General features: G+C 33.9%; 1 protein-coding gene across 2 annotated transcripts in view; it reads right to left on the minus strand.

The window, feature by feature from the left end:
- The window catches only part of LOC115876917 (acetylcholine receptor subunit alpha-like), a 110297-nt gene that overhangs the window by 62343 nt on the left and 24222 nt on the right, over positions 1–23732 (minus strand). Inside the window, exon 2 of one of the 2 annotated variants that reach the window (XM_030892965.1) lies at positions 14145–14238. In XM_030892965.1, the coding sequence (XP_030748825.1) occupies positions 14145–14193 (49 nt within the window). In that variant the 5' untranslated portion in view covers positions 14194–14238. The remainder of the gene's footprint in view (positions 1–14144; positions 14239–23732) is intronic. The other variant, XM_030892966.1, reaches the window with a different exon arrangement.

Genomic DNA, 23732 nt, shown 5'->3' on the forward strand with positions numbered 1-23732 from the left:
CCTACTAGAAAAACCGGTGTGTAAACTATATATAAAATATATAAAGATTAAGTATATTATACTGTAACTCGTTTAAAAAAATGTTGAACTCATTTAAAAAGAATGTTGAACTCTGTTGAAAGTTTTTCTTGGATAATTACTGTTTAATCGATGCATCGTAGTCTTTAAACGCAAATATTTTGAAAACCGTTCACCTTTTCGCACTAAACGAAGAGCGCCTCTTTTACGTAAAAAAGTTCTAGATTTTTATAACATTTGTTGAAATTACTGTATCTATAAGGATAAAAGAATTACCACCAGTAGTACTCTCTAACCTAATGAAAAGTACCCTGTCAAGAGGAAAAACGGTTTACCAATGTTCTTAAAAATAAACAAAATATATTATTTGTATTTAACCCATCGAGGGCTGTAACTTCTTCGGGAAGCTTTTTAAGGCATATGTTCATAGGAACTTTTTTTATTCTTATCTGTAGAATCACCCACCAAAGTTAGATACACTATTTTTGACACCCTCTATAAAATCAATATTTATTCTGTAAAAGAGTTTACTATAGGAATTTGCAATAAAGTAGCAATGTATTCGAAACATTTAATGTATAACGGATTGATTATATTTAATAACAAAAATTATGATTAATAGACGAGACTTGTATGTCTCAGCTTTTAGAAATAATCAGCTGTTTAAAATAAAATATTTAATCCATAAGTTTAGGAAGTTCAGGCATTCTAGTGGTAAACTTTGCAAGAAAGCATAGCTGAAAGTTTAGTTGCAACAAAAGGTCCGAAATTGCTTCAATGCTGTGCTTTAGTGTCGTAGTCTCCAGTGGCGCATCCCTGGGGGGCTTCTTTGGCTCAAGCCCCCCCCCCTTATATTCAGTCATGGAATACGATATTATTAATTTATTATGTCAGAAACGACTCCGGGGTATGTAATTTGAGTAAAGTTTTGGGTGTAGCCCCCCTTCCCCGAATCCTCTGGATCAGCCCCTGGTATTCTCTACGGATTAATCTTATAATATAATACCTATAACATAGATTTCTGTTCAAGGAATTGTAAAACTCTTTCTACACCGAATCATACACATCTATTACGTTGTATACTTAAAAAATACATTAATTATTTGTGATTTATTATTATTATTTGTATTGCATCAACTAACTTCAAGAATACTATAAAATAAGTTACAAATAATATACACGGTGATAGAAAAATGCAGGGCTAAATATCAGCGAGTGATTCCTCATAAAGAAAATATGTAAAGAAGGCTATACCATAATTGGAAATGGTTGAATAACCTTGAAACGGTGATCATGATGAGAGTAAAGCTAGTAGTCTTATCATATTCGTATTCTTATTGTAGCTGAAGAATGGTTAAATTGGGGCAAAGTTGCGCTTTGGGATGTTCGTATTCGTATTTTACTAAGAGTGGGTCCCAGGTGGGACCCTCCACTGAGGCCGCGAAGGCCTATGTGGCTCAGTTTCTACAAGCTCTTTAATAGAAAAAGAGCATTAAAGTTCACCCTCAAGACCCAGCCTTTTAACATAGGCCGTTATGTCCGAGGGTGATGTCTTCTAGGTCTGATAGGTCTAGCGTGGGTTTGCCAAACACCTCAAACCTGGTCCTGCCCCCAGCGGGGCAGGTACACATAACGTACCTTCATTGTTTCGTCATCTTCCATACAGAGTCGGCATTCGGCGTCTTCCACCAGTCCCATCCTCTGTAGGTGTGATCTCAGCCGGCAGTGGCCCGTGTATACTCAAATAAGCGTACGCGCTCCGTTCCTACCAGCCTTTAGGAGTTCGTCTGTTCTACGTTTGGATGGCCCTGCTAGGATTTTCTTGGCATGTTCCATTCCGGGACTGTCATACCGGTCCCGAAACGTCGCACCCCTAACCCATTCACAGAGCCTGTCTCTTGCGAGAATTTTTGGTACGCTAAGTGTCGGTTCTGGGCCCACGAATGGCGAGCCGGCACCAGTTTTGGCGAGGGAATCAGCACGTTCATTTCCCTCTAGGCCGACATGTCCCGGTATCCATACTAGCGACACTTTGTTTCCATCTCCTAATATATTGAGTAGTTTCTTACAATGAAGAATCGTCCTGGACGTGCTTTTCGTTGCCTCAAGTGCTTTCAACGCGGCTTGACTATCCGAAAATATGCTTATTGTTTTCCCGGTGTATTGCTGTTCTACCAGCAGTTGCACACAGCTTTCAATCGCATATAGCTCAGCTTGGAAAATTGTGGTGTGTTTTCCAAGACTGTGGTAGATCTGTCTTTGGACTGCTGCAGTAAATTCCTGCGCCAGATCCTTTATCGTTTTTGGATCCGTCCGTGTACCGTTGTAATGTTCACCAAGTTGCCATTAAAAAAGTTTTAAAAATTTCAAGGATTGCTGAGTTTTTTTGGAAAAACGAATTTTTTTGAAAATGAATTTTATTTTTCCCTGTCGTTACTTTTAAGAAAATCAAAAAACTTATTGCACATTCTTATAGCCACTTTATAAGGGCTATCTGATAGTATTTTTAGATTTTCAAATTAGCTGATAATTTGTGAGTACAGAGGCCAACTTAAATTTTTTAAATATGAACCTGCATTTTTTATTTCAGATTTTGAAAGAACTCGGTCTTCTGAGTACAATGATGTGCCACACTTTATATTTCTTTTTTGTTTCAGACATTTGAACACAATTTATTTATTTTTTTTAACTAATTTCAAGTCCGGCTCAGTTTTTTTTTAAATATTTAATCTATTCATCGTTACAATATTGATAAGCTTTCAAACTTAACAATGACGTGGGGTAAAAGTGAACTCAATACATCTCAACATTTACAATAAAGAGTATAAAATGCATTCTGAAGTACCGTATGATCGAATAAAAACGGCGTCAGCGATGGAATGAAGATTGTCATCGATCGTCATTTCCAAGCCAACTGGACGCCGTTTTTTTTTTCGATCATACGGTATAAGAAGAAAGTTCAATGAGCTATAAATAAAATTGAACAAAAAATAAATTTGTGCAATAAGGAGGGTGGTAACCCTTTCGAACATGTAGAGTATTAGAAACTAGTTTGTAGAAGTTGATTTATTTATAATAACTACGATGAATATTACGCATATTATTAGATCGCACACTGAGATTTCAAATTCACAGTAAAAAAAGTTAAAAATAATATCTTTCAATTGCTGACCTGGATATAATTTATTTGAATTTTCCAATTGGCTCGATTTTCCTTATTCAATGTTAATTAGCGCTGATATTGTCGCGATAAATATAATCAGATTAAATAATTAAAAAAACCAGAGTCGGACTTGAAATTATTTTAAATAATAATTAAATAGTTTTTTTTTGTTGTTAAGGTATCCAAAACAAAAAAAAAATATAAAGTATGGCATATCATTGTACTCAGGAGACCGAGTTCTTTCAAAACCGCAAATAAAAAATGCAGGTCAGTATTTAAAAAAAATTAAGTTGGCCTCTGTATCTAACAAATTATCAGCTAATTTGAAAATCTAAAAATACTATCAGATAGCCCTTAAAAAGTGGCTATGAGAATGTGCAATTAGTTTTTTGATTTTCTTAAAAGTAACGACAGGAAAAAAGTAAAATTGATTTTCAAAAAAATCCGTTTTTTCCAAAAAACTCAGCAACCCTTGAAATTATTAAAACATTTTTGATGGCATCTTGGTGAACATCCCAAAGCACAACTTTGTCCCGATTTAACCATGTTCGTATCTATTACGGTTACCGAAATACCAATGCTCGTACCTGGAATTTGTAGCACCCTGTATAACTGTTAAGTGTATTATGAAACTTTTATTTTAGTCGTTATCAGTATCCGAAACCTCTTATTAGAATACATATTAACAGTACAAAATATCTTTGCTATCAAGATTATTTTAAAGTTGGAAAGTATTCCAAAAATCTAATGAAAGGGATTGATTATATTTATTAAGAAACTTATGATTAATCGACTTCCATAAATGAAAAGCTGTTTCTGATACAATATTCAATCGATAAATTTAAGAAGCTGAGAAATTGTTGCGGTAAACTTTGAAAGGAAGCATGGGATAAAGTTTAAGTTAAGCAAGACCGGATATAACTTTAACACAATCTGGGCTTTAATTCAGTAGCCTCCTGAGAATACTTTTTGAATACTTTTATAATATAAATAAAGATAAACATTTGAATATTTTAAAAAGTATGCTTAACAAAAATAACTAATCAAGAAATTGTAAAATGTTTCCACCAAATCATAAGCATCCATTAGGTTTTAATACTTACAAAATACATCTCAGTTATATTACCTAACTATCAAGAACAATATACGATAGATAAAAAAAATATTATATTTTTAAATAGAAAACCTCTAGCGAGGGGAAGGAGACGCTCACCTCACAATCTTTTCAAATTATTTATTTCAAAAAATAATTTTCGTTAAGTAACGGATCAACATGTTTCGGGATTAATTATATCCCATCATCAGGCCCAGACAAAAGTCACGCTAAAAAGCTACACCAACTCAGAACATATAAGTCATCTAGATTATTATCATTACAGAAAAACCAACTGCATTTGTTTTTTCTAACAAATTTTTTGTTGAAAATTTTGTAATTTCCAGACTTGATATAATCTCATTTTATACATCTATAAATGCTAACTTGAGAACCAATGTCAAATATTATTAAGCATCACAGTTACCGCAGAATGGTATCGTTAAATGAAACCGAACAATAACGAAATTAATTAAATCGAATTGTTTAAGTGGTATATTGAGTGTATCTTGATTTTTGCTTAGAATTGAAGGAAGAATTGAAATAATATGCAATAACATGCAGGGGTTCCATTTAAAGAATGAAACTTTGATGTGCCACTTTGATTGACCAATAGACATTTAAAAGCCCTATAACTTCTATATTTAACTTTTTGCTTTACCTCGTATATTTTACCTAATAATCGACCGTTTCCATACATATCAGCGATCCCGTATTTTTTTTAACGAACACTTCACATTCTGACTCCAAAAATACAATGCCAAAAGAAGTGTTTTTTTTTTCGAAAAAGTAAAATAAATTAAATATCTCAGGGAACCGCTCTAAACAAAATAAATCAACCAAAAACTGATTTTCTATCGGGCTTATTTATTTAATAAATTTTCTGTCTGGTGATGCGAGAAGAAGTTTCTGTACAATGTATATCTTGAAGCAATAGTATTTCCTATATATATACTATTTTGTATTCTGCATTTTTATCATAGGTCTCCTTACTTACGAGTATAAGCGTAAAAAATAAAACTTGGATACTTGAAAGAAAATCATTTAATACATCCCATGTGGGTATGGTAATCTCCTTACGTAGCTATAATAAAACAGTCTCTGTCGTTTGGAGTAATAAGCTCTGTAATCATCTATAACATCTCGGTTAATGCAAGCCCTTCAGGAAAGTAAGTAACTTGGGAAACTATACTCGAAAAAAAAACGGAACATTTTCTCGTGAAAAAAAAAGATTAAAAAGTATTGTAGTTTTTTTTGTTCCTAAGTCCTATTTTTAGGATTTTTTTTAGCAAACCGTTACATAAATATATCTACTTCAATTGATAAACTTCAGTTTTCTCTAGATTTTAGTATTTGGTTGTAGATTTCATAAACAAAAATGTCATACAGGGTTAATCAAAGGATTGTTTTTTCCCTATCTTCAAAAAACCCTGTGCAATGATTTCGTGAGCAACTTTTCTTAAAACATTATTTTTCAGTTAAAATCATATATGCGCCATATGGGAGGGGCGCCGCGACAACAACTAAAATATTTAAAAACAGTAATCTAAACAAATAGTAAAGAATAACCAGATCAATAATTAATCGGTACTATCAATTTCCACATTAAAATATTAGCAATTACCACACCACATAAGGAAGAATATTTGACTTAAACATTATAAACACTACTATATTCTAGACGTATCCTATTGTTTGTATATAGATTAGAATATGATATTAGACGTATATCGATGTTTTTTGGATACTCTATTCGAAACTAGGATTTGCGAATTCATTTAGGTGGAAAAATCTTAAAGAAAATAAAATAAAAAAATATAAATCTGATTTGTTCGTGGTATTATGTTATCTGTGGTGGTGTTTTACTTATAATTCAAAAGCTAACAGCCCTTCTTTTTATAATTCTCGTTTTTATAAATTTCTAAACAAACTGCTTTGGGTCAAGAGTCACCAAAATTGACAGTTTTAGACTGACCGCTCAAAGTCGCACTTTTTCTACTACCCACACCCTTTTTTTGTTATTAATGGCTGATATGCCATTAATAAGTTTATAATCATCTGCTGATGATGCTAACATGGTTAGCGAAACGCGCGTCGAGTGTAAAAGTAAAAGTGTTTTGGTGTATTGTGGTGATTTAGTGTTTTTATTTTGCTGATATGCCCTAAAATTATATAAGGCAAATATTCATTCGCAAAAAGCTGAAGAGGATCCCGATATCCTTATTATCAAAAAAAGCTTATAAATTTGCCTCATTAATTAAATTAATTTATTAACAGTAGTGGGAAAAGATATTAATTTTTTGGTGGTTTTGATTGTTCCGAATTGAATATGTAGTAATATGAGTAATATATGGAGAATGGTAGCAGAATCGTATAATTTTCTCATCAGAGGAATCACACAAAGAGAAATTTCTCACAAAAAAATGCATCTCAAACATTGGCTGATCCTCATTTTGAAGCCGACAAAACTGTCTGATCATATTATACTGATTCTGCACGAAATAATTGATTGTGAAAAAGAAAGGAAACTTTTCTTAAATTTTTATAGAAAAATAATGCCACTGCTTGTAACTAAATACTAATATTATCAAAGATCACTTATACCAGAACGAGACTGCCCAAGTTGCAATTCTATTTCTTATAGCTCTATATACCGGGATGCGTTAACTTGTTTATTTTTCAGATGAAAAAACGAGATTTAGTATGTTTAGTATACGACGTAAATTAAGATTAATTGGCGTATTCAATTATTTTTGGTCGCTTCATGTTTCGCCGGAAATTACTACAAACTACAACTTTTGATCTTTAAATGGCATACCTTCGGTTTATTTCTACTTTATGCGATAGAAAATGACACTTTGAATAGAATGACATATCATGTGGTAACTTTTGACATTTTCGCATATGATTTATTTGACATTGTAACATGCGGTTCATAACGGCCAACAATTTGATTCGAAATACCAAGTGTGTGGTATCAAATTATTTGTACAAAAATGCTTTTTCCAAATAAGCTAATGAACTACCTTTTTTCCAGTTGAAAAAGTTGAGATATGATTAAAATACTATTTGGGTATCTTTTAACCGGCCAGGACAAAACACGAAAAACATTAGACGATCAAATCTATTTTTCCAAGGCTCCTTGTTTAAATTAATAAATTAGTGTTTTTAACACAGCCATGGCACTCTAGGTTGAAATTTAAAATACGATTTTTTAAGCAAAAATGTCAAAAGTTGACATAATATGATATGCCATTCTACTCAGAATGTTATTCTGAGTAAATATACAGAACGTGCCTTTTAAAAATTAAAAGTCATTTCCGGTGAAACAGGGAGTAGCCAAAAACAATTGAGTACGTCAATCAAGCTTAATTTATGTCATATGCTAACATATCAAATCTCGTTTCGTTCTCATCTGAAAAAATAAAAAAGTTATACGGGTGAGTCACTTTCGAGACGCACCCGGTGCCGGTGTAGAAAAAACAACCGCAGACTAAGATTGAACGAAGAGTAGATTTTTGAAGTATCTATAAGTGAAAATTTATTGTCAAAGTAGCATAAATATGCTTAGTTGTAGTTAAAGTATAGCAGGAAAGAGAGAGTTATAATATATAATAACTATTAGTAGGATAGGGGGGGGGGGCAGATAGGATATTCGCCCGGTCTCAATATTTCCCTTCCGCCGGCCCTGTCGATATATCAGAATCAACGCTTTGCGGGACCGTTACTTAACAACTGTGTAAACAAGAAATCGACATCAGGAGGTTCTAGGCAAGAATGTATGTGTATTAACAATTCATCCAATCGTAGGTGTACAAAATGGTTTTTTTTCAATATAAAATTACGATAATAGTCAACAAAGCCACCACATCATACTAAAAAATAACATCAAAAATTAATAACTCAAAAGATTGCAAATTATTGCTGACAAGATCATTTCGCTCTTAAAAATTAACCAAGGTAGGTGTTGATATGAATCAAAAACAAAATGCTCAGAAGACATGGTTCTGACTAAAAAATAATGTTTCAGAAAAATTTGCTCACAAAATTATAGCACGGGGTGTTTTAAAGATAAAGTAAAAACATTTCGATTAACCATTTATAATAAGCCAAATAGTGAATTTTATAAAAAACTTACTTTATGAATTAAAGTTGATATATTTGTATTACAGTTTGCTAAAAAATTGATAAATATATAATAACAAATTAAAACACCTTAATTTGTTCAGAAAAAATACATTAAGTTGAATTTAAAGTGACACTTTTTTCGACTTGACGTTTTGCTTGTAGACCGACAAAAAAAAATGTTGATAAGAGAAAATTAATTTTTAAAATGTTTTCAGAAATCCATTCGTTTATTTGCTCTCTAATATCTCACAGTGAGAAACTAATCAAAAATCCATGAAAAGTAAAAAAAAACTCCACATCACTTTTAATGATAACATTTTTAGATAATGTTGAATATTTGGTTACGCAGATGACTATTTACTACATAGTAATGCGAACTTAGTTTATTTTATATTCCTGCTGAATATTTTTTCTTTTCATACCACTCAAACACATGGGAATGATTTTGGTTCCAAAAGTATCATCGAACATTTAGAAATCTTTATTGTGTTTTCATGTTTATATCGTGTTAAGACCCCTTTAGGGTGCGGCCATCACGGTCCCTCTACCGATAAGCAAGGGGAAAGACACCAAATACCTGCTGAGCCTTATCCAGGGTCAGAACTTCAATGTAAGGACATCGAGTTGGCGAGTCATCAACTCGAGGGAATCACGGTCATGGTCAGGTCCTCACAATAGGAATTGACCTCGAATCCAAGGAGGCAATAGAGAAAGAGGGATATACCCTCTATTATAGATACGGGACAACACCGGTATCAAGTCTAAGGAGAGACCAAGTTACAGAAGTGGAGAAAATGGAGACAGATCCTCCGACCTACACCTCACGGGTACCTCAGCCGGAGACAAATTTCTCGACTGTGAAGGGCACGGAGGGCCAAACTCCAACCGTGGAAGGGTGTGTACCTTCGAAGGAAGAACATCTGTTGTCAGAGGAGGATGGGAAATACCCTGTCCCCTCTACAACAAGGTTATGATGAATTATAGACTGTGTTGAGTTAAAACTCAAGGAAGAGGGGCACAATAGATCTTTAAGGTCGCAGTGATTACCCCCCCCCCCTCTCATTCATTCTACATTCTACATCGTGTTTTCATGTGATAGCAAGAATGAACGATTCGAAGGAAATAATAGAATTAAATTATATAAAATGAATATTTATTCTGTAAAATAGTTTACTACGGGAATTTGTAAAAGAGTAGTAATGTAATCGAAAAAGTTGATGCAACGGATTGATTATATTTAATAACAAAAATTATGATTAACAGACGAAACTTTCATGTCCCAACTTTTTGGAAATGAATAGCTGTTTCAGATTAAATATTTAATCGATAAATTTGAGAAGTTCAGACACTGTTGTGGTAAACTTTGAAAGAAAGCATAGTTTGAAGTTTCGTTGCAACAAAAGGTCCGAAGTTGTTTCAGCACAATCTGTGCTTTAGTGTCGTTAGTCAGTCTCCTGGGAATATTCTTATAATATAAATAGAAACAAATATTTAGATATTTAACAAAGTGTCCATAACATGAATTTCTGTTCGAAAAATAATAAATATCATCGATATTCCGATTTGAATGAGATTTGGTGTGCCTCTGGTTTACTAAGCGCATTTTAACATTTAAATTTCACGAAAAACATGAAAAAGTATGAGAAGGGTGAAAAATACGGCTCAAGTTTCGTTTACTTGAAATCAGTTATGTAACGTTTTTAGTTCGTTACATGTCTTTTTTATATATAATGTATGATGTCTGGCCTATCATCATCGGATTCCCTCTCGTTCAGGCCGGATAGTTTATTTGACGCGTAATTTTTACGTTCTCTAGTCGGCAACCCTGCTATCGTTCCACTGTTCTGTGGAGGCGCTGTCAACATCGCTTCTGTGCAACTCTCTCCGTGCTTAACTTCACTTGGCTTTGACCGTCCGACTGTCACCGTCAAAAAATCCTTGCTTCGAGAAACTGCAATTATAAAAATCTTGCTGTATAATTTGAATCAGCTGCTATTTCAAAGCAACAGGTAAAGATGATATATTATCCTTTTAGATTCGATATTATTACTGCATATTTTTAGGGTAGAGTTTTGGATGTCCCAACTTAACTTGTATTTGTATTTTGCTGGCACGTTGGCGTCCCTTTTCTTTTGTCCTCCAGAATGTTACATGGAAGAAAGGACAGTTTCTTTGTTTATTATTGAGCCCTCGGAAGTAATTCGAGGTAGGTTCATTTTGTTTATTAGACCTTGTTTGGTTTTAAACAAGTGTTTCATATTTTTAGGGTCCAAGGTACGGACTATTTACAAGGTACGGGCATTATCCAAGGTCCTAGTAGTATCCAGGGTCTTGTGCAGAACAGGTCCCCACGAAATCGTGGTTTTTTTAATTTTTAATGTGGATCCCATAGTTAATGGAATGGTTTAAAAGAAAAAAATTGTTGGATGAACCACTTTTTCTACGAAAAAAAAATAATTGAAAATTCCAAATTTTCACTACATTTCAATGCGAAAACTCCCTATTATAACCTTCATAAAGACAGTAAAATACAAGGTTATGCACAGTGTTGCCATACTCACCCTGTGTAAAATCGACGAAAACGTTCTACTTTATATTCGTTTTTTTTACATTTAGTACGCACTTTAAGAACACGAAAAATTAAAAATATAATAAACGAGGCAAAACAAAAACACTATAAAAATAAATTGACAATAAAATCATTACACAGTATTTAGCACAATTGTTTAAAAATATATTTTTCCCGGATTTGTTCAGTAAGATTCCGAAATGGATGTGATCTGCGTACTTCCAAACACTCCCCACCAACCTAACCTAACCAATGCATTAACACCCCCAAATAACCAGGCTAACCAATGCATTAACACCCTCCAAATAACCAGACTAACCAATGCATTACCACCCTCCAAATAACCAGAATATCTAACCTAACCTAACCTAACCAATGCATTAACACCCCCAAATAACCAGGCTAACCAATGCATTAACACCCTCCAAATCACCAGGCTAACCAATGCATTAACACCCTCCAAATAATCAGGCTAACCAATGCATTACCACCCTCCAAATAACCAGCCTATCTAACCTAACCTAACAAATGCAATAACACCCCCAAATAACCAGGCTAACCAATGCATTACCACCCTCCAAATAACCAGGCTAACCAATGCATTAACACCCCCAAATAACCAGGCTAACCAATGCATTAACACCCTCCAAATAACCAGGCTAACCAATGCATTACCACCCTCCAAATCACCAGGCTAACCATTGCATTAACACCCTCCAAATAACCAGGCTAACCAATGCATTACCACCTTCCAAAATAACCAGGCTAACCTAATTGAGCCTAATGACAAAACTTCATTGATTACGCGTCGAAAAACAGTATATATTAAAAAACTTATATTTTCGTAGAACCTGAAAAATCCGCAAATTTTATTTCAGAAATTGCTTTAAAATAATCCACACTAACGAATAAGCTACTAGACAGTTCAATTTTTGTTGCACTAAAGTGATAACTTACCGTTTTAAGTCCCTCCACAACAACTTTATTTCAGAAGAAAATCATATAAAGTAATTTTATTGACAACGTCGCAAATTCTATGCGAAGGCCATAGATGACATACCGATGATCGATTAACTGTCAATCGAAAAAGTCATAAAATTGCTAGCTTGAGCTGATGTAAATAAATATATTTTCTTAATTTTTATGCTTACAAAGAAGATTCGTTACATTTTTGTGCTTAAATTAGATCATTCCACGTCTATATAAGGTAATAAAGTACTAATATGTGATGTTTTTACTGAATCCGTGTAGAAAATTTAACATATTTACTGTCCGTCGCCTGTACCTAAAATACGTTTTTTGCCGCTTTTTAAAGATAAAACACATTCATCCAACAATTTTTATGCTTAAAAATATTCAGTTTAAGATAATCTTGCAAAAAAATCCCAAAAAAGTGTTAAATGCGTGGGGACCTATTGTGCACCAGAGCCTAGTATCCAAGGTACGGGTAGTGTTCCCCTGTACCGTTATCTTATGGAAGGACTGTGTCCAAGGTTATGGTCCAAGTTACGGACATTATCCAAGTTTTGTCTTGGTGACATCTATATCAAGTTTAGTTTTTTTTTGAGTGAATTTTGGCAGTGTCTGTATGGAATGTACAGATGCATTGAGTTTCTTAGTGGCGTGCATAGCGAGATGATGATTTCTCTGTTTATTTGGAGAGATATAGAGAAAACTAATCAATAACAGTAAACAAAAAAACATAGATATTGGGCGCCAGGCATGTACAGAGAAAGAAAACACAGTTGTTTATTACTTAAAACTAGTGACTATATTCATTTATGATGTATTCTGATGGTAAATAGCATTGTACAATTTTAATAATTATTATAGTGGTTAAATACTATTACAAGGCGTAATGTAATGAAACCTAAGATCTAAATTCTAAATCATATTGTAACTACTAAATCGACATAAATGTTCTTAATAATCTAACCACTAAATATAGTCTGTACGATATTATTTAAAATGTACGTTATTAAGTTAAAACTGAAAATCGACTGAAAATCTGAACCTAAATCTACACTTAGCTGTTCGTGAGGCAATCCTGTTTCGAAGAGTAGCAGCGTGAGGTGGTCTCGCATCTCTGCACTCGGCCATCCAATACAACAAAATGGGCCAGAATGAGGACACGATGAATTGATACAGCCGTAACTACTAACTGGCTTATAGATGGGAACGAAGCAGCATAGGGCTCAAGCTACATCCACGCTGGGGCACTTTATATGTAAGATAAATCACTCCTACTGGGGACACTCGTCCACGGGACATCCGTCCATAAGATAATGGTACAAGGGAACACTACTCGTACCTTGGAACACTACTAGGACCTTGGATAATGCCTGTACCTTGGAAATAGTCCGTACCTTGGACCCTCGAATTACTTCCGAGGGCTCACTAAATAATAAAGAACATGTCCTTTCATCTATGTGACATTCTGGAGGACAAAAGAAAAGGGACGCCAACGTGCCAGCAAAATACAGATACAAGTTAGGTTGGGACATCCAAAACTCTACCCTGTAACTTCGAAATAGCAGCTGATTCAAATTATACAGCAAGATTTTTATAATTGCAGTTTCTCGAAGCAAGGATTTTTTGATGGTGACAGTCGGACCGTCAAAGCCAAGTGAAGTTAAGCACGGAGAGAGTTGCACAGAAGCGATGTTGACAGCGCCTCCACAGAACAGTGGAACGATAGCAGGGTTGCCGACTAGAGAACGTAAAAATTACGCGTCAAATAAACTATCCGGCCTGAACGAGAGGGAATCCGGTGATGATAGGCCAGACATCATATATTATATATAAAAAAGACACGTAACGAACTAAAAACGTTACAGTTATTTAAAAAATATTTGTTTATTTAGTATTTGGAAGCCTTTTCGAATAGTATGTCATAAAAGATTTTCTGCGGAAATCCATCCTTCTCGAGTTTTTCAACTTTAGAATAGCTGAAATCAGAGCTACTTTCGTTTAGTTGAAATCAGTTACCTACGTAAGATATATTTGTTTATTTAGTATTTGGAAGCCTTTTTAAATAGTATACTCAAGGTCTCTTACTTTAACCATACTAGGCAATTATTCCTCAAGATGTATTTTCTTCTAAATTTTTAATTTATTTTTCACATTTACTTGAACTTTAAATAAATGTTGAAAATAATGTCAATAATGCTTACCTAAAATCTGGAATAGAACAATGCAAAAAATCTCAAACTGGCATTTCATTATAGTTTAGTTGTCGCCTCATGTCACATCCTTTTCAATTCTATTCTGCAACAAATTAGAAAATTACCATAAATATATGACATAGCATTTCTTCTTAGTACTAAGTTTATTTTAACTAATGTTCTAATATATTTTAGTAATATAATAATCACAAATATCCTTTACATAGTCACACCAAAAAATATATTCTACCATTAAACCTATAATAACCCGGTTCATATACGATCACTCAAAGTAAGCGACCTTAGACGATATGAGTGAATGGACGTGATGGTGAACATCTGGAAATTGTTCCATTGCAAGAGTGTCAAATTTATTGAGACCCACACTGCTTATTCACGGCAGATAAAGGCTTGATGAGATCAGACATAGGCGTAGCTAGGTTTTGATTTAGAGTGGGGTAAACCAATAACCAACTGCGATCCAATCACAGCGATTTTAAAATCGCTATCGCAACCTGCGATTGGCACTCATTGGAGACTGCGACTACGACTTCTTCCGAGTTTCAATTTAGGCAATCAATATTACTATAGTTACGATTTGCAATTTTGCTGCAATTTGCGATTTTGCTGCGATTGTGATTTTGTAAACTAAGACTATGATAACCTTCTATAATCTGCGATTATTATTTTTTATTTCTTCTTATCACACCTCTCCTACCGAAGGTTGGCGATCCAAATGGCAATTGTGGCTCTGGAAACTGCAGCCCGGAAGATTTCCGCAGACGAGCGTTCAAACCATCTCCTTAAATCTTTTAGCCATGAGTTCTGGCCTCTTCCTACCTCATCTTTTCCCTTGCACTTTGCCCTATATTATGAGGCGCAGTATTTCGTACCTATCACCTCTCATCACATGACCCAGGTATTGCATTTTTCTTTCCTTGATGGTGTTCAGTATCTCTTTTTGTTTCTGCATGCGCTGGAGTACTTCATCGTTGGTAACCCTTTGTACCCATGAGATTCGCAGCATCCGTCTGTACACATACATTTCGAAGGCTTCTATTCTCTTTTCGGTCTGCAAATCCAGTGTCCATTGGCGTAAATACAGGGGTGCCCGGTGGGATCGCACTGACTATGGATGTTAGCTCCTAAATACTTCATTGAGGTCACTTGTTCGATTGTTTGTCCCTTTACACACAGGTGTGCATTTATTGGAGTTTTAGAAAAGACCAATAGTTTGGTCTTGGAGACATTGAGATAAAATAAAAGACTAAATCACCACAATACATCAAAACACTTAGAGTTTTACACTGGACGCGCGTTTCGCTAACCATGTTAGCATAATCAGCAGATGGTTATAAACTAAAATACAATCTACAATTGGAGCGTTTATATACTCGCTCAGTGGGCACAGAGTGGGCGTGGCAAGATCTAGTCAACCGAGTCAGAACCCACCGAGCGTAACAGTTAGATTTCCGCAACTAGAGTAGTAGGAACAGAGAACTTGAAGGAATTGGACCGTTGCCTCTGTTCATACAAACTTTACATTTATTAATTCTGATACTTTCATATGCATCTAATTGCCTGTAATTTGAGATTTGTTTAAGTAATTTTAAGTTATTAAGATCTATACAATGTTCTTTATCAACAATATGTTCGGTAACGCAAGATTTATCAGGTCTACCATATCTTATCTGAGCTAAGTGTTCTTTAAATCTAGTTAATTTTGATCTTCTAATTTGCCCAACATATTTCTGATTACAATCTTTACAAGAAATTTCATAAATACCCGACCTTTCCAGTAGAGGTGTTTTATCCTTTGGATTACCTAATAATTGTTGTAATTTATTATTAGCACTATACACAAGTTTATAATTGACATTCTTAAAAATTCCTTTTAGACCACGGGATAACTGTCTATCAAACGGTATTGAAAAATATTTTGACGTATCTTTCTCCACTTGAAAAGTCGAATTTTCAGAAATCATTATCTTATACCTACGTTTTCTAATTATTTTATCAACTAGTGAAGGAGAATATCTATTACACTCAGCTACATTCCTAATGTAATCTCTTTCTATTTCATATCTTTCGTTGAAAAGTGGAAAACTAAGTAATCTATGAACTAAGAAATTTAAACTAGCCATTTTATGTTCAATACTATGATATGATTCATTAGGAATATATCTGCGTGTAGTGGTATTTTTCCTATAGATATCAAATTCCAGGCAATTATTAGTATTTCTAATAACTAATACATCTAGAAATGGTAATCTGTCGTTGTTCTCAATTTCATGTGTAAATTTAATGGAAGGAAAACGATTATTTAACTTAGAAATAAAATTATCTATGGTGTCTGAATGTGTGTCAAAACCAGCAAAAATATCATCCACATACCTAAACCATACTCTTGGAAAATACCCAAACTGATTCTTAGCCTCCACTTCAAACCTGCTCATGAATAAATTAGCCAAAAATGGAGACAATGGATTACCCATTGTTGTACCTTCCCGCTGTTCAAAAAAGTTGTTATTAAATTGAAAGCAATTTTGTTTCATACATAATGATGTAAGCTCAATATATTCAATCACAGTTTTGTTGTCGAGACCATTTGCGTTCAGTAATTCCTTCAAGTAGCCTAAAGTATGTGGAATTGGAACACTTGGGAACAACGAAGATACATCAAAGGAGACCAAAATTTCACCTTCATGCAATGTTATATTTTTAATTTTGTTAATGAATTCAATATTATCTTTCACTGAGAAAGAAGGTTCATGATTAAGTAAATTTTCGAACTCCCTTGATAACCATTTTGCCAAATTATAAGTCGGAGAACCTACAGCCGAAACAATTGGGCGCATAGACTTGTCCGGTTTATGAATTTTTGGCAACGCATACAATTTTGGTAATGAGGGATTGGATACTTGCAATTTTCTCTTTAAAGCAAATCAATAAGGTTTTTTTAACATCTGTTACCATCTTAGACAAAGGATTCTTTTTCAATTTTATGTAAGGACCATTATCGATTAAGTTGTTAATCTTATCGTAATAGTCTTTTTTATCTAATATAACAACCTTATTTCCCTTATCAGCTTTTAGGTAGAAACAATCTTTGTTACGCAAACTCTTGACAATATTGTGCTCCTTGTTAGATTTTAATGATTTACTTGAAACGATATTTTTTGATAACTGATTTCTAGAAGCCTCTCTTGTAAATACCTTAGAAGCCTCGGATAAGTGCTGAATAGCAGTTTCAACGCCCACGACGATTTCCTCCAAAGCGCTACCAGAGTTGGGCAATGCAAACTTTAAAACTTTGTTTAATATACTGAGCTCTTGTTTTATCAAAAGTCTGCGAAGAAACATTCTCTACTATGTTTATATCTCTCTGGAAAACATATTTGTTTTTAGAGCTTTTTAATTTTTTAAACTTATTATTCAAAATGGACATTTTCTTAACAAATTTTGAATTGATAACCACAAACATATTTCTCTGAAAGAGACACCAACATTCGTACTCTACATTAGTTAGCTTATAAGTAAGTTTTTTGTAAAGTCCATAGGCTTGAATTTCAAGCATACTTCGTTTACTATACAGAAATTTGATTTCTAAATCAAGCCATTTTTGTTTTGCAATTTTCTCTACCTTATTACTAACGTTACTTTTTGGAATATCAACTTTAATAAAACTAGGATAAACTGAATTGGCTCTGCATGATTTAAGAAACCAAATATCTGCTCCTAATAACCTAATCTTAGTACTAAACTTACGATAAAGATTCAGTTCCGTTGACCGTGAAGCCATCGAAGATTACAGTTGAGGGTTGGAACCATTGGTGTTACACAGCAAAATAAAACACTAAATCACCACAATACACCAAAACACTTTTAGTTTTACACTGTTTCCGCCACTAGAGTAGTAGGAACAGAGAACTTGAAGGAATTGGACCGTTGTCTCTGTTCATACTATCTTTACATTTATTAATTCTGATGCTTTCATATGCATCTAATTGCCTGTAATTTGAGACTTGTTTAAGTAATTTTAAGTTATTAAGATCTATACAATGTTCTTTATCAACAATATGTTCGGAAACGCAAGATTTATCAGGTCTACCATATCTTATCTGGGCTAAATGTTCTTTAAATCTAGTTAATATTGATCTTCTATAGTTTGCCCAACATTTTCTACATTATTTCTGATTACAATCTTTACAAGAAATTTCATAAATACCCGACCTTTCCAGTAGAGGTGTTTTATACTTTGGATTACCTAATAATTGTTGTAATTTATTATTAGCACTATATACAAGTTTATAATTGACATTCTTAAAAAATCCTTTTAGACCACGGGATAACTGTCTATCAAACGGTATTGAAAAATATTTTGACGTATCTTTCACCACTTGAAAAGTCGAATTTTCAGAAATCATTAACTTATACCTACGTTTTCTAATTATTTTATCAACTAGTGAAGGAGAATATCCATTACACTCAGCTACATTCCTAATGTAATCTCTTTCTATTTCATATCTTTCGTTGGAAACTGGAAAACTAAGTAATCTATGAACTAAGAAATTCAAACTAGACATTTTATGTTCAATATTATGATATGATTCATTAGGAATATATCTGCGTGTAGTGGTATTTTTCCTATAGATATCAAATTCCAGGCAATTATTAGTATTTCTAATAACTAATACATCTAGAAATGGTAATCTGTCGTTGTTCTCAATTTCATGTGTAAATTTAATGGAAGGAAAACGATTATTTAACTTAGAAATAAAATTATCTATGGTGTCTGAATGTGTGTCAAAAACAGCAAAAATATCATCCACATATCTAAACCATACTCTCGGAAAATACTCAAACTGGTTCTTAGCCTCCACTTCAAACCTGCTCATGAATAAATTAGCCAAAAATGGAGACAATGGATTACCCATTGCTGTACCTTCCCGCTGTTCAAAAAAGTTGTTATTAAACTGAAAACAATTTTGTTTCATACATAATGATGTAAGCTCAATATATTCAATCACAGTTTTGTTGTCATTCTTTGACATTGAGATGCAGTCCAAACATCTTACTATATAGTGGACTACGGAATCTATAATGCTTTGCAGTTCTTGTACATCGTTGGCTGTTATAACCGTTTATATTTTTAATAAATTGGAAAAAGATGAAGACTTTAACCTTCTGTAGTTACGAAACAAGGCAGAATTGGACCTATGTTAATATAAAAAATAAGTATTTTTACTAGAGGAATCTCCCCACGAGAGATGGCACATGTTTTTTAAAACACCTTGTGTAAGTAAATGATAAAATATAATTATTTTAATAATAATAATAGCTCCCGTATATAGCGTTTGGCGCCTTGGGAGTAGCAAAGTACAGATTGCCATGCTAGAGCCATTCAGCATACAAGGAAGGTAATGTGGCTAGCACTACGCTTCAACCGCCTATTATTACCTCAAGATTGTGAATAACAAGTACTCATGTAAGGCTGAGTCGACCTAGGTACCCAAACTATTTTTATTTTAATAAATTATTATTATATTATATTTTATTTTAATAAAAATAGTCGGCTGATGAAGTGCCGGGTGTAGGATTCGAACCCACTACCTTCAGATTGGTATAATAGACGAGAGCCTGTACGTCTACGCACTTTTTATAATTATTTTAAGAGCTGAATTGGGATATAAGATGCTAAAATAATTCAAGTATGATTAAGATTATTGAAATACATAAGTCACGAAAGACGTAGGAATAATATTTTAGTTCACGCTTAACTCTGTCTGATAGCTGAAGTATATTAAAAACGCAGTGACATATTTCTCTAACTGGAATCATAAGTTCGAAAAAAATAGAGACCTAAAATAAAATTCTAGACTTACTATCATATTTTTTATCAGATAAATACTACAACAGATAAAAACTTCCGGAAATTTCTAAAATAAAGAACAGACCGACAAAACATGCATACGAAATAAAACCTTAGTGAAGAAAATACTGAGATTTATGTAAACACAAGATTTTATATTTTCGTCGCCTTGGGGTTTCGGTTTTCTACAAATATGACGAAGGTCTGTCTTTGCATGTAAATAGAACAAAGGAAACAAAGAAACTGTATATACTTAGTAGAAACCAATTTTTTTTCGACTAGTTTTTACTTTGAGTTATTCCTAAAGTCTTTAAAAAAATGTTTCAGTTCCAGTCATAATTTTTTATAAGGGGTCGGTCGACGACAACTAATCTTTTAAGTATTACACAATTTATTGCTGACTCTATTGATACAAAGAGTCAGGTCGAGGTTGTGTATACTGATTTTTCTAAAGCGTTTCACAGACTTGACCATGGGATCCTTCTTTACCATCTGGATCGGATTGGGTTTTCAGCTAACTTATTAATGTTGTTTGAGTCCTATTTAAAAAACAGATTGTTGAGGGTGGAGTATTGTGGCCAGAATTCGGTCGAACTGTGCGCTACTTCGGGTGTACCCCAGGGGTCTATTTTGGGACCGTTATTGTTTAACATTTTTATAAACGGTGTCACTGATATAATTGATTTAAGTGTCTTACTGTATGCAGACGACATGAAGATATTTTCGCGCATTGATTCGCCTCATGATTGTGAACGGCTTCAGATGTGTGGTGATCGATTAGTTGCATGGTGTTCGACAACTAATCTTTTAGATGTGTGGTGATCGATTAGTTGCATGGCTTCAGATGTGTGGTGATCGATTAGTTGCATGGTGTTCATATAATAACTTACCATTGAACGTTGAAAAATGTAAAGTCATGTCTTATACCTTGAAATCGGAAACACAAATTTATAATTATTCTATCGGTGATACGATGATAGGTAGAGTATCTGTTTTTAAAGATTTGGGTGTCATATTTGACAGTAAACTATCTTTCGTTCAGCATATATCTGAAGTCGTTCAATCTTCGTTTAAGGCTTTGGGATTTATTGTGCGTAATACTAGAGATTTTAGCAATAGTAACACATTAAAACTACTCTATTATGCTTTTGTAAGATCAAAGCTAGAGTATGCATCAATTGTATGGTCGCCGTTTTATGCGGCACATATTAATGCTCTCGAGCAGGTACAGCGTCGTTTTCTGAAATATCTGAGTTTAAGAACTGATGGGGTTTACCTGCACTGTCACAGCCCTTCATTGCAGAAACATTCTCTAGATTCCTTGGAGGTTCGCCGGACAAATTCAGAGCTGAAATTTTTATACAAGTTATTACATAATGAAATTGATAGTCCGGATGTTCTCAGTCAAATCAATTTTCTGGTCCCACGTAGCTCTCGGTATAGCTTTACCTTTTATGTGGCCTCCTCGCGCACAAATGTAAGTAAATATTCGCCATTGAAACGTATGCAGGATGCATATAATTTATATCAGTGTAATTTTGATATTTTCAGCTGCAGTTTGGTTTCGGTTGTGAGTTCAGTTTAGTGGTTTTTCTTGGTTTATATTGTTGTTGTTTTTTTTTCATTGATATGTATTTTTTCTCATTGATGTTATTTATTGTTTAATTTAATATTTTGTATTGAATTTTTTTTTGTGTGTAACCCACTCTGTAATTGGCGTAAGCTATAGAGTGTTGTAGAATAAATAAATAAATAAATAATCCGCATACTGCGATGAGACTGTATTCTTAAACTGTCTTATGGATTGTTTTAATCCGTTTTTTTTATTTGATTAGTAGAGCAGTATATACAAGGATTTGAATACAGGATATCAAAAGATAGTGTATCTAACTTTGGTGGACAATTCTACAGATAAATAATAAAACAAAAAGTTCCTATGAACATATGCCCTAAAATGCTTTCCGAAGAAGTTACAGGCCTCGAAAGGTTAAATAAAAATAATATATTTTGTTTATTTTTGCACTATCGCCATTCGCTTTGGCGATAAAATGAGTGTAAGAGTACCAAATTTCAAGAAAAACGGTTTACCAATGATCTTAAAAATAAGCAAGATATATTATTTTTATTTAACCTTTAGAGGCCTGTAACTTCTTCGGGAAGCATTTTAGGGCATATGTTTATAGGAACTTTTTGTTTTATTTTTATCTGTAGAATCACCCACCGAAATTTGATGCACTATTTTTTGACACCCTGTATAAAAACATATTCATGGAAAATGAGAAATGAGTAAGCGTGAGTAAATGAGTAATCTAAGTGATCGTTATAGTGTCAAAAAATATTGCACATCACCATAAACATTGGTTATGTTTCCCTCATTGGCTTTAGACTGATCTTTTGTTGAGGAACCTTTAGAAAACTATGTAATTTTTTGCTGTTTATGTTTTTTGTTTGCAACTTGCCTATGCAGCTCTTTTAGTAAAATCATATGATGCCTTATATCATATTGTGCGATGACCAAACTACACAGGTTTCAAAAGCTGATATTAGTTCTCCATCGACAACCAACTGACAACATTGATAGTTGGCGCGTTAATTTCTTGAAGAATTACCCAATATTTTTCAAGATATGAACCCAACTCAAATGTTTAGTCATTATTCATTGAACCGTTTTTAAATCTTTGAAATGAGATGAGCAAAAAATCGTAAACTGCAATTTAATCGCAGCGATTTTAAAAGCGCAATCGCAACCTGCGATTGGCATTCATACATACTGCCATTACTCGCTGATGAGTATTCGACACGCATTAGAAGATGGTCACGCAAGGCGCCGTTTTCTTTCATGAGCTGTTCTGTGACTGAAAAGCCGAATACGTGATGTGATCTGCCTACCGCACTCCGGACATTCAAAAATCTCATTGCTTTGTTGCCTCATAACTTTTTAGTTGTCGCTGTTAACTGAGTTTACAATTCTTCTCCATTGAGTTCTGTTGTGAGCTGCTTCTTTCCACTCATTCTGCATGTTAATCCCCTTTAATTTTTCGTGTAAAATGTCCTTGTACGTTTTCAGTTGTCCACCCGGCCTCCTCTTACCGTCTACAAGTTCACCTTAAAGCAGAGATTTTGGTATGCGGTTTTCTTGCATTCTGCATACGTGACCAGCCCATCTTAAGCGGGATTTTGTAACCATGATTTCAATACTTTCGCAGTTAGCTTTTTCAAGGACCGATACGTTTGAGACATGATGGAACCCCCAGATTCTTAAGAGTTGTCTAAAGTGTCTCTGTTGCAACTTGTTTAATGCGTTCGTGTGTCGGCTGTACGGCACTCAGGTTTCGCTCCCATATAACATGGTGATGATAATAATTGCTCGGTATACTGCAAGTTTCGTTTTTGTATTCAAGTCATTATTGTAGAAAATTGAAAAAAACTGTCTTAATTTTCAGAATGCTCTTTAGGCGCTGCTAATTCTGTGCTGAATTTCAGAGTCAATATTGGCCTTATCCGAAATCAAACTGCCGAGGTAATTGAATTTCTCCACATATTCCAGTAGTTCTTTTCTGATTTTTATAGCATTGCATTGTTGTGATCTTCCGGGGGAGTGCACATGATTTTGGTGTAGGTATATGTGTTCAACATCTCTTGTAATTGTTGTAACGTGTTTGCAACTAGAGCGCAGTCATCAGCGTATTGAAGTTCTGTGATGAATTTTGTACGTGTTTTTGCCC

Source organism: Sitophilus oryzae, unplaced genomic scaffold (assembly GCF_002938485.1).
Source record: "Sitophilus oryzae breed Bouriz unplaced genomic scaffold, Soryzae_2.0 scaffold_1440_pilon_pilon, whole genome shotgun sequence".
Lineage (NCBI taxonomy): Eukaryota > Metazoa > Arthropoda > Insecta > Coleoptera > Curculionidae > Sitophilus > Sitophilus oryzae.